Source organism: Argiope bruennichi, chromosome 3 (genome assembly GCF_947563725.1).
Source record: "Argiope bruennichi chromosome 3, qqArgBrue1.1, whole genome shotgun sequence".
In the NCBI taxonomy this organism is placed as follows: Eukaryota; Metazoa; Arthropoda; class Arachnida; order Araneae; family Araneidae; genus Argiope; species Argiope bruennichi.
Genome location: NC_079153.1, coordinates 143,385,902 through 143,398,041, shown reverse-complemented (window position 1 = coordinate 143,398,041; position 12,140 = coordinate 143,385,902). Strand labels below are relative to the sequence as shown.

The following is a 12,140-nucleotide window of genomic DNA, read 5'->3' as shown; positions in this document are numbered from 1 at the left end:
TTAAAGAATGCCAAATTTGCTTGACATGCATCACTTTCAAATGTTTCTTCTTTCAGTGGGAGTCATAGGATTCATTTTGCTAGAATATTTGTTATTAATACTCACAAAACATCACTCGTTTTGGCCTCATAATTGTCATCCTTCTCAAGAGTCAAGTCCTTAAAAAAGGTCAACGCAACATGATAAAATAGCTATGCTAATTAAAATTCAAAGTATTTTTTAAAAAATCTAAATAGTCATTTTCTATTTCAGGGATAAGATAGAAAAATAATTTAATTACAAAAAATTGCACATCATCGCTGATGCACTGAGATTTGAAAATGGACAAAGCTGACTCACTTTACAATTCAGAAGATGGAAAAAAAATGCTGGTCACCATCCAATTGACAAATTAACAAACAAAAATGTTTTTAAGCAAATTTTTATTGGATTTTCAAATTATTAATATATTTACCTAAATAAACTATATATCAATCTATCATCTATTCCTTTTCCATACTGCACAGTACATATTATTTGTAAATTAAACAATATATACACTTTCTTGAAACAAGATTCTTCAGCATAGCCTTTTCATACAAAGAGTCCACTGATTATTTTGGTCTCTATGCTTAACTCAATATATTCTTGGAAATATTTGTTTCATTTTATTAATCTAGTAAGTTGAATCTTTTTGTTTCCTCACAAAAATATTTCTAAATTTTGAATTATGATAGATATCCTACTAATACAATTTTAAAAATTATACATCTGTTCAGTTCAATAGGGGGGGGGGGGGAATTAATGTCTTAGATGACAACAAACATGCATTCAAAAATGAATTTGATATTATATATATATAAATATATATATAAATATATATATATATACAAAAGTATTAGAATCAAGTTAATAGGAAAAACCAAAATCAAATAAAAATTAAACCAAAAAAATTATTAAAAAAATATAAAAAAAGAATCCGGCCTGAAGACTTTTTCAAGGGTCACCCTCAGGCAGGGATTCAAAGAAAGGGATTTTTTCTGTGAGGACATACAGACATTGTCTAATAATGATTCCTCATGACCCGAAAATCCCCTGAAATTATGCTCAAGAGATATACCATTTTAACAGAAAGGAAATACAAAATAACAAATTAGAAGAAAATAGCCACAACAAAGTAAAAATACAATAACAAAAATAACAATAAAAACAAAAACTAGCACTAAAATTAAAATTAAAAACGAAAAGGCCAGAACATACCATCCAACAGTCAAGGAAACTTTAAACTATAGATTGCGATTCCCTGTCTTTAAAAAAATTAACGGTAAATTATTAACGGTATATATATATATATATATCCTCCCCTCTCTCTCTCTCTATATATATATATACACACACACATGCCTATAGTTGGAACCTTTATATGCATTGATCTTGAAAATTGCTCTTAGAAAAATTCGATATCTGAAAATTTCAATTACAGAATTGCTTAGCACATTTTTACAATTTTTAAAAACTAAATCCAGCTATGCATAGTTAAATTTGCAGAGTTGAAAAAGAATCATAAGAATGAAATAATCACAGAAATTAATTTTTGAAAATACTAAAAACAATGATTTTTTTTTAAATCATTGATAATGCACTTTTAGATCAGAATAGATTAATGCACTTTAACCTTTTCAGGGGCAGGTCATTAAATTTTTTTAAATATGATGAAAAAAAAATAAAACCAAACAATATGATTGTGTAGTCATAGATTTTACAATCATTTTTTTTTAAATATCCCTCTTTCCACAGGGGATAGTGTCCACATTTGAGGACACCCCCGTCTAGAGCAATCTCTATGTATGAAAATCTTCCAAAATAATTGTGCAAATTTCTTATGATAATGGTGGTAAATTTGAAACATCTAAAATATTAAAAATACAATTTATGACATTTAGTACAATTTTTCTGTTATAATATATATATAATAGAAATAAACCACTTTAGTTCATTATTAAATTAATTAGAAGCTTCAAAAGAATTATGATTTAAAAAATCATGAATATTGTAAGAAAGTGGGTGACTGATTTTGATAAAATTTCAATTCTTAAAAACTCAAAAAACTTCCCACATTTCAGGCAAAAAATTGAGGCATTTTTAACATAAAATTAATACCAAAAGTATATATATGTATATAAAATTGCTCAGCCTGCCAGCTATTTATTTTAAAAAAATAAAACCAATTGCACTTTTCCAATAATTCCAGTTTTAAAACTAATAATTTTTTTAACTGGTGTCCTCTTTTGCGATCACCGCCCCAGAAAAGGTTAAAATCAGATCTTACTTTGTATTATCATCATCTTTCACCCTCTTTTTAACACCTTTTATTAAACTGACCAACTTCACATTTAAAGACTTTTATTTGGAATCATACTCACAGTATAAATTAAATATATCAATCCAACTTTAGAAAGGTATTTATAAAAATAGAAGCTTAGAATAATATAATAATCCCTATTCATTTATATCCTTTGTTATGAATGAAATCATAACTTTTATCTATAATAAGTATTTTTAATTTTTTAATTAGCAAATTTGTTTCCAATATAGAGAAAGTTTATTTCATATAAAGAAGCTGTTTTTCCATGAAAACCTAAGATTCTCGAAAGAAGTTCAATATGTAAAAATTTTCAAAGTGTTAATATTGTTATATAAGAATTTAACTGTATTTGCATTTCAATCATACAATTTATTGCTTTGTTTGGATTATTTAGAGAGTTTATAGATATTTCAAAAATGAATACAATGGATACAAATAAAATAAACAAGAAAATTAGGAGAGTTTCACTATTACTTTAAATAGTGGAAATATATAGTAATTTCACTCAACTATAAGCAACTTTGAAAGCCACTTTTTTATGGGATTCATTTAAAATTACATTTCTTAAGTGTTACAAATATTAAGAACTATTGCAAAAGCACTCAAATTACACTAAATTCAGTTGTTTGTAATTGCCTACTACAATAATTGCATACACATCTATTAAAAATGTGATCTTAATTCTAGGTACAGCAATAATAATAATAATAAAATCCATTTTTCAAACATATGCACAAATTTTTTAAGATGCTTAAAAGCATTTTGAGGAACAGCATGCCATTAGTCTTGCTTCTTCTAAACCAAAAATAACCAAGTTGTCCACATATAAAATCATAGTAATAGATAAATGAATAATTCTAAATCTATATGAAAAAAGGTATGCTTTGCAGTGAAAGTAACAATTTCAATAATTTTTATACTTTTGAAATAATCTTTCAATGTTTTCTTTTTCAAGACCTCGTTGAAAATTTGGAATATTGAACATGATTTTCTTTTTTTCCTTAAAAAGTAAACAAGCCTAAATATATTTTCTCACTTTTATTGTTCATTATTTTTGTTCAGATCAGTAAGTGGTTATAATTTTATTATTTTATTCAGAGCTGTTTCTACAAATACATATTTTTACTTTTCCGGAATAGATATTAAGCAGGTTAAACAAGATAGAGTAAAAACAACATATTCATAATAAAAGATATAAAAAATTAATGTGAATAAAGTTCTTTACATCAATTTAAGAATTAAGGAAAGATGAGTTCCTTTAAATAGTTAATTTTGGGGGGAAAAGCAGTTTCAACTAATGCAGAATTTTATTGGTTAAAAAAATAATTGAAATAATATTTTATTCAATCACATATTCAACTTTTTGAATTATATAAACCTAATTAAAATTCCATATATTTATATTTCTGTCTGTGTGATTTTGCAATAGAGGAAAATGGTTATAAAAAATTTTTATACTAATTTCTAAAATAGCAATATTTTAAAAATACTTTTACTAAGATTATTTTAATAAAATTAAGTAGCATAGATTATTTGGATTTTAAATATGCTTAATATATATATATAAATTCTAAATGGCATAATTGACAGAGGAATTGCCTATCCCAACCTAAGGCAATATAATATACTAGCTGAACCGGCAAACGTTGTTCTGCCATATAAATTATTTCTATTAATATTTTGGTTATTAATTAAAAAATAACGAATATATTGTAAGTGTATGGGGATGGGATCTATGTCAGAAAGGGAAATGGAGCGCTGTAGACGATGATCGCCGATAAAAACAAAAACAAAACAAAAACACCAAATATTCATTTTATCAACACAATGTATTTCATTAACGTAATGAACATATACATTGTTTGATCTCTTAAAAGTTAAATGTAAAGTAGAAAAAGTAATATATTTTTTATCCTAAAGTATAAAATGAAATAAAGAAAATCAATATTCATTTCAAAGAGCAATTGAGTGTACGATATTTTTTGTCAGTCAGTCTTTAGCCAACACAAATAAGTTCGATGGTTTGGCCACGTGAGAATATGCCACGTATAATTAATTGTCCGTGTGAAAAGCATGGTGTGCCCAAATCTAAGCCGCAAACAGACATCGTTTGGCCTTGCGACTTATTGATTGTCATTGCAAATACCATTATAATAGGAAATTGAACGCATATAAATTCAATTGACAAGTCTGTGAGAATCATTGGAATTCGTGGCAGCAAAACATTTTCGGCTCGGAATTTGCCATTCAAAATGATGGCTTCGATAATGTTTTTCATCAATTTTTAAATTGATGAAATTTGTAGCCAAAATGGCTCTTTCTGCCAGTCGCACATGATTTATGTATTGTGTGTGTACATCGGGAAATATGCGGTCAATGAGAGCATTTTGCAAAACACAGTGCAGAAATTAGTGGGCAATTTTATGTATCTAGTATTTTCATAGACAGCAATTTTTCCATTGCCGATATCTGACAATTGGTCAGAGAATGTGTCAGCAGATGGATCTTGTAGCATTTGGACAAGCATGTTTATTTTTAACTGGACTTTTTCAACATTACGCCACAGTGGCAATTATTTCAAGCGACCGTTGATCTCATCAGCATACGTTGAATGTGGATAGGGACATTCTAATTACCTAGAGTTATGAAATATACTTTACGACCTATTCTTATACCTACCAAATATACATAAAAAATTTCATAAAAATCGGTCAAACCGTTTTGGAGGAGTAGGAACACAAACACCGTGACACGAGATTTTTATATATTAGATTTAATGCAGTAGATTATTATTTTAAGAACATTATTGAAATATTATATTGAACTGAAGTATTATATTAAATTGAGACTAAATAAATAAGAAAAAATATAATGCATGTGTTTGTATTTTTAAATCAAATAATCCTATGATAATAAAATGACAATATAATAAGACATACCCTAAGTGAACCATCTTTAGAGCATGATAGAAGCCTGTTGCATTTATGAAATTCAACACACATTACAACACCATACTTATGGCCAGTTAATGTCAAAATATTAAGGTTATTCTCCCAAACCTATAAAATATACAGAATGAAAATGTATTATTCAATTAACTATACATGATATTTGCGTACATTAAATCAAAACTTCTTTTCAGAAACTTTTAAATTCATCCAAAAAATAAAATAAAATAAAAATTATCTATATATTTATATCTATATAAATATATAGATCTATATATTTATCTATATATTTAATCTATTACAAAAAATCTATATATTTAAAATAATAAGGAAAATCAGTGAGCCAATCACTCAACTTCAACCATTCATCTTAATTTGACCAATTTCTGTTTTATATGAAAACTCATGACTCTTACATATATCACCAAGGCTTACTTGCTTTCTACCAATTTCCAATATATATATATATATAAAATTGAGAAAGCATAACTTCAATACACATTCTTTACAGAGAAATATTGTCATAGAGTCAGTCTACCAGCCCCGAACATTAAATCGATTTCAATAAGTTTTATTTCATATAAAAGTTTATTTACTGCTAGATATGCCATTAAGGGTCGCTCACTTTCAACTATTTTTCATCTGCAGCAAAAATTGAAAAAGGAAGCTTCACTCTATATTCTCAATAGAGAAATCCTAGAACTGAATTTGCTACCCCAACCACTGGATCGATTTCAAAATGTTTTATTTCACTAGAAATCTCGTGATCTCCAGATCAAAGGTTGCCTGCCCCTAAGATTCTCCTATTTTGAGAGAAATAGAAAACATACTACTTCATTATGTATTTCTCTATGGAGTAAAAACCACTGTACTGGTTTCAAAAACTTTTATTTCATATAAATACTTATGATTTCTCAATATGCCATCTATCCTTTTCCTCTCCATTTTCAGAAATATTGCAAAATATAACCTTGACACAGCATTCAATCTCAAAAACTGAAAAGATTAAGCCCAATTTCATCATAATTTGATATTATATACCCCCCCTCAAGCTTTCAAACAAAATAAAAATGGCAGATTCAATTGATTAGATATTTTACTTAGTAACTATGACTGGTAAAGCACTGCCAAAGTTTTCCCTCATAGAAAATATATGCTTTTGAAAAATTTCTCAGAAATGGATGATGGTTAAAAAAATGCACCATTGATCTGTTATGACAAATAGTGCCTTTAATTTCATATGATATAAAAATTAGTGAAATTGTTCCAATATTTGGAGAAATGATTCTTGATTTTGACAATTTATTTCAGATATACAGATGATCATTCAACAGACTGCATCTAGTTCAAATAAAAAGCATCTAATTTATCATAAAAAATTCCCCATTTCAGTAAGAAATAAAAAAAGATATTCAACAGTATGTATCAACAATGTATCCTTCTCTTACAAATGAACCACAGACATTTTGAGCCAATTAGATCTCCAGTTTCGGAGTTCTTTCCACTGCTTACATGTAACAAGGAAGCCGGGGAAAGTCAATAACCAGATCCATTATACTATTTAGTTCAGCCTCAGATGCCTTCAGTATAAAGTCTGAGAGAGTCACTGAAAACATGTTTTAATAAGGAGGGGGATTCAGTTATGTCATTTTCATGCCATGAAATCAAGCCGATATAATCCTTTGCATTGAAGCTTATCTTTAGAACTTTAAACTTCCTAACTCCACCTCTACTTTCTGTTCTCACTTTTAAAGCATGTCATAAACTAAGTTCTCTTTGAATTTTGTGTTCTTCATTTAGCATGGATAAAAGGATATTTTTATGAGCAGCAATGTACCCATTTCTGTGAATAATGGTCTATAACATTCTTGAGATCATCATAGAGATATTGTGAATATGAGACGAGATTAAACGGATCTTAAGACAAGTCTGCGCTTCCCCTCAATAATATTAGCTTCGGCAATGATTCAGTATCTTGGACGCCATGATAATGCAATAATAAAACTTTTTTTTTTTATATTTCTACTCATATTATAATACCTATTTAAAACTTTTTATTTCATAATCAAGACACATAAAAAATCTTTGATGAAGTTCCAAAAGGTATGTTTTTATGAAACTTGAATGTCTTGCAGCACCTCAAAATGTATGCCAATATTTTTCATATTTTTAATTTATCTTATCAACACCAAAAGGCAACCTTTCCATGCTATTACAAATTCAAAGTGTTTTTTTCTTTCATTCCACCCTATTGTCCACCCTTTGATACATATACAAATCACTGCATTTTTTCTTTTATAAAGCGCATGAAAAATTTTCTAAAACTGATTTCTAAAATCAATTGGCTAACACATATTAACGGAAAAAAGAGAAAGAGAACATGAACTGCATTTTACTTACTTTAATGGTTTTATCCACTGAGCATGTGAAAAAAGTACAATTATTTTTAGAATGAAGTATATAGTTAACTTGATCACAATGTTTTGGTAGAAGTTCTACAGTACTTTGAGAGGCAATATTAAATATCTAGAAAGAGGAGGGAAAATTAATTGATGGCATCATTTTATTTAATATTGCTCTTAAATTCATCAATATATTCTTCTTCCATTTTAACAGTTTTTAACAAGACATAAAACGAATTAAGCTAAAAAACAAAAGGAAAACTTAAGTAACTAAAGATTTTTTAATTGATTACAAAATTTTAAAAAAAGCAATTCAAATTCATTTTCCAATTTTTTCTTATGCTGATTTTATCTCTTGTACTGATGAAAACATAGGCAGAAAATACAGGTTACAGATTCTTTAAATTTATCTATAGTTTTTTATTAAAAAAATATTTTTTTAAAAAAGAATAGTTATATTTATGTTAGCTTTTTGCTATTGCTGAGAATATTAAAAAGATACTTTTCTACATCATATAACAGTTGAAACGTTGTAAAAGAAAGCATCATGTTGGACATTTATAATCAGTGGAAAATACTTTTTAATATCATATGAGTGAATATAATTTTTTAAATGATTATACAGCTAAACTGATATCACTTGAATAATAGAAATCTCATACTATATATAAGTTAGAAGATACGGCTCTGTATTTTCTACGTTACTAAGACTATTATATGCACATTAATTGGTTAATATGCAAAGATAATTTTCTTGTTTTTCTTTATTTAAAATTTAAAAAAAAATCTTCAAATTCTAATAAGAAAAAAAAAAGATAATGATTATGATATAAAATTAAAATAAAATCATCATAAATGTAAGATGTTTTGAAATAATTTTAAATTTAAAAAATGTTCTCCAGTAGGTGAAATAGCTCTTAAAATCAGCAATTTTGAATTGCTGTTGCATGTATATATTTACATATGAAAATTTCCTAACATGTACATATTGTTTTTCTATATAGTAATACAAAACCAACATTAAAGACAGCATGCAACTAAAGAAAAATCACATTTAAAGCTGATCTTTAAAATAGGAAAGAATGCAAAATCAGAAATGTCTTTCTTTTTTTTTAAAGAACATTAAACAATATACATATAATAATAACTAAAATTTTGTTAAAAAAGTAATAAGTAAAATAAAATTACAAAAAAATTAATTAACATTATAAAAAAACTTTTACTTTCAATATTCAGACAGACTTGAAAATTTTTAATATCTTCACAGCATTTTGAATAATTGCTATTTGTATTAAGAACCATGCAATTTATAACGACAGGTTCCCTAGGCAATATTTAAAGATTATTGTTCTTAATTAATGCTCATAATGAGTTTTATTCATAACTGTCAAAACTGTTTCTGTTCACATAAATAGGCCGCGAGCGTATGAATGCTAGTTACCAAAGTGAGTTTATTGTGATTGAGATGCAGGTGATTTCTACAGTCTGATTTAATATAGCATATCTTGTTATATCCAAAGAAAAAAAAAATATTTTATCACATGTTTCTGGTGAATTATCACCTGACACGTGATAATTTAAAAGTGGCAATTTGTCTTTGATGAAATATCCTTTTATTATGACCTGAAGACAAAAGCAGTCATTTGATATTATCTTACAAATTATTTAATGATAGACTCCAATCAACTTAAATTAATGCAACTTTTAAAAAAAACACAAAAAACAGGATTTTCAACTATACTAAGCAAAAACTGATGAATAATTTACCTTTGAAAAAATTTTTTACTTAAACATATTTACTTTAACATATCTTAATTTGGATTATTAGGTTTCATGTTCATTGTACGAAATTTAAGCCCTTAGCAACAATTTAATACTAAAAAGCATACTGAATAGTACCTTCACATCTCCACTTTTAGTACCATAGACAATTTCCAAACAATTGCTGGATAATGAACAAAATGTTACATTCTCCTTTTCGGGTTTTGATTTTGAAATCAAATGACCATCTAATCCTTCTCGAACCTAAAAATTAGAAGTTAAAATTTAAAAAAGTATATTTATTAAACATATTATAGTACATATATTTACAAATTTAAAAGAAAATATTAAATAGCAATTCTTTTAATTCAAAAGAAGACAACATGAAAACATTAAATTTTGAAATAATAAATATTAAAACTTTAAAAAAAAATTCATCCATCAGTGTATTAGAAAAAGAGAATATATATATATATATATAAACCTAAAAAAAAAAAAAAAAATTCTAAAAGTTTGATGGAAAACTTAAGTAAATTCAGTCACATTTTTAATTTTATATCATGAATGTTTAGGATTATTTGTTTGTGATATAAAATGTGGCTCTATAATCTTCTCCTATTGCTTTCAGTTTATTTATTTTAATTGCCAGCTTTTTATAATATTCCTTTATTTATTATTTATTTATTTATTTTATTTTAATTTCTTTATTTAAAAAAATACATGTCAAAACTGAAAAATAAAAATATGAGAATCTCATAAAAATATGCCAGAAGGAAACTGGAATTTAAAACATAATTATAACAAATTTAAACTATCAATGAATTTCCAAGAATTTCTTTTTATTTCATTTTTTTATTAACTTTACAATTAAGAAAATATTATTTGTTACTTTTTATTACACAAATAAAATCGTGTTTAAAATTCCATTACTTTTATGACTTTAGCATATTTTAATAGATGATTAAGAATTCTAAAATTATTAAAATAATATATTGTAATAAAGAACCAAAAACATAAAATCTTATCTTGCCAAGCAAAAAACATGTAAAATTCAGTAAAAGCCTTTTTAAAAAATATAAATTTTTAAATAAATATAAACAATTTACTGACTTAAAATTTTAGCATTCAAATTTTTTTAAATTATATTTTTTATTTATTGAAAAGTATGTATGTATAAGAAAATATTAATCAATATTTTTCTTTTATTTAAAGACACTAATTTATAAAGCAAAAAATAAGAATTCATATATTTGTATTAGAGCACAACTTATGATATAATTAATCTGTTAACATCTAACTTAACTTAGAATATAGATTTTAATAAATTTATTTCAAATCACATTGAAAGTATCAAAATTAAAATTAAAATGATTGTGAAATAATACTAAATAGTAAGGTTTTTTTTCTAAATGTTCAAAAAAAAAAAAAAAAAAAAAAGCAGAAAATCATTTGAAAACATTTCTAGCAGATATAAATTACAATAATTTATAAAATATTAGCTACAGTATTCATTTCCCTACTTGCATTTGTTTGTAAGAAATTGCAAAAAAACATTTTTTTATACAGTACACTCCCGATTATTCGCGAAATTGGGTGGCGCGGCCGCTGCGGATAACAAAAATCACAGATAATCCGAAAAAAGCTAAAAACGGGTATAGCAAAAGAGAAAACAGTCATTCCAACTTTGGAAAATCATTTTATGTACAATAAAACGTAAAATAAACAGCAGGAAATGTTTAACTAATGTTAATATTTTAGTATATCACTAAAAACTAACCTAAAATGCATTTTGTTAATGAAAACAGAAAAGTGCTTTGTACTTACAAGAGGCGTCAAGGATACACAGAAAAATTAATGCATATGAAACTGTTTTAATACTGTAATGTATTATGTAATTACAAAAGCATAATTGTAAAGCTACACCTTTTTGAAGAAATCAGTCATTTGTGTTTGCTTCTTGCTGTGGAAGCATTTTCTCTTTGCTTGGAAGCAAAAAAACTTAGTGCGGCAGGCGTGGATAATCCGCTCCACGGATAACCCGCCCGCGGATAATCGGGAGTCTACTGTATATAGTTTTTGAATTCTTATATTTTTTAAAGAATTTTTAAGATATTTAAACCTAATTAATAATGATAAATTAATTATGATACTAATATTCTGGGATAAAAACTTTCAATTTTGACAATTTGGTGTATATTAGAGCAATAAAAACTAACAAAGTGATGAAATAAAATAAAATCTTATTTAAGGAATATAAGTTAAAAAAGCAGTAAAAAAGACAGATGATATGCAAACTGGAAGCAATAAAATTTTTTAAAGTATTAAAATTTGAGAAAACATTAAATCAAACAGTTAAAGAAATTGCATCCATTTTAAAACACAGAATTTAATTACTGCATATATGAAGATACTTTTAGTTATTGAGTAAAATTAGAAATGTTTGTAGAAAGTAACTTGATATTAACATTGATTGAAATGGGCAGATGATATATGTGACTAAACAGCAACATATTTTTAATATTTTGATAAAAAAATAGAAAGACAAAAATTATATTTAAATAAACTTTGAATCAGAGGAAAAATAATACAAAAATGAAGCTGATGTCACTATAAATTTAATTTACTGCATTTTAAAATGGTGTTTTGTGTGTGTGTGCAGCAAATTGGTTATAAGCTATGGCAGAA

At 26.0% G+C, this 12,140-nt stretch overlaps 1 protein-coding gene across 3 annotated transcripts in view; it reads right to left on the bottom strand.

Moving 5' to 3' along the window:
• The window catches only part of LOC129963834 (apoptotic protease-activating factor 1-like), a 62,581-nt gene that overhangs the window by 6,055 nt on the left and 44,386 nt on the right, over positions 1–12,140 (bottom strand). For all 3 annotated transcript variants that reach the window (XM_056078407.1, XM_056078408.1, XM_056078409.1), the window contains exons 12-14: positions 9,594–9,719; positions 7,693–7,818; positions 5,284–5,403 (exon numbers count right to left, since the gene is read on the bottom strand). In XM_056078407.1, coding sequence (XP_055934382.1) covers positions 5,284–5,403; positions 7,693–7,818; positions 9,594–9,719 — 372 coding nt within the window. The remainder of the gene's footprint in view (positions 1–5,283; positions 5,404–7,692; positions 7,819–9,593; positions 9,720–12,140) is intronic.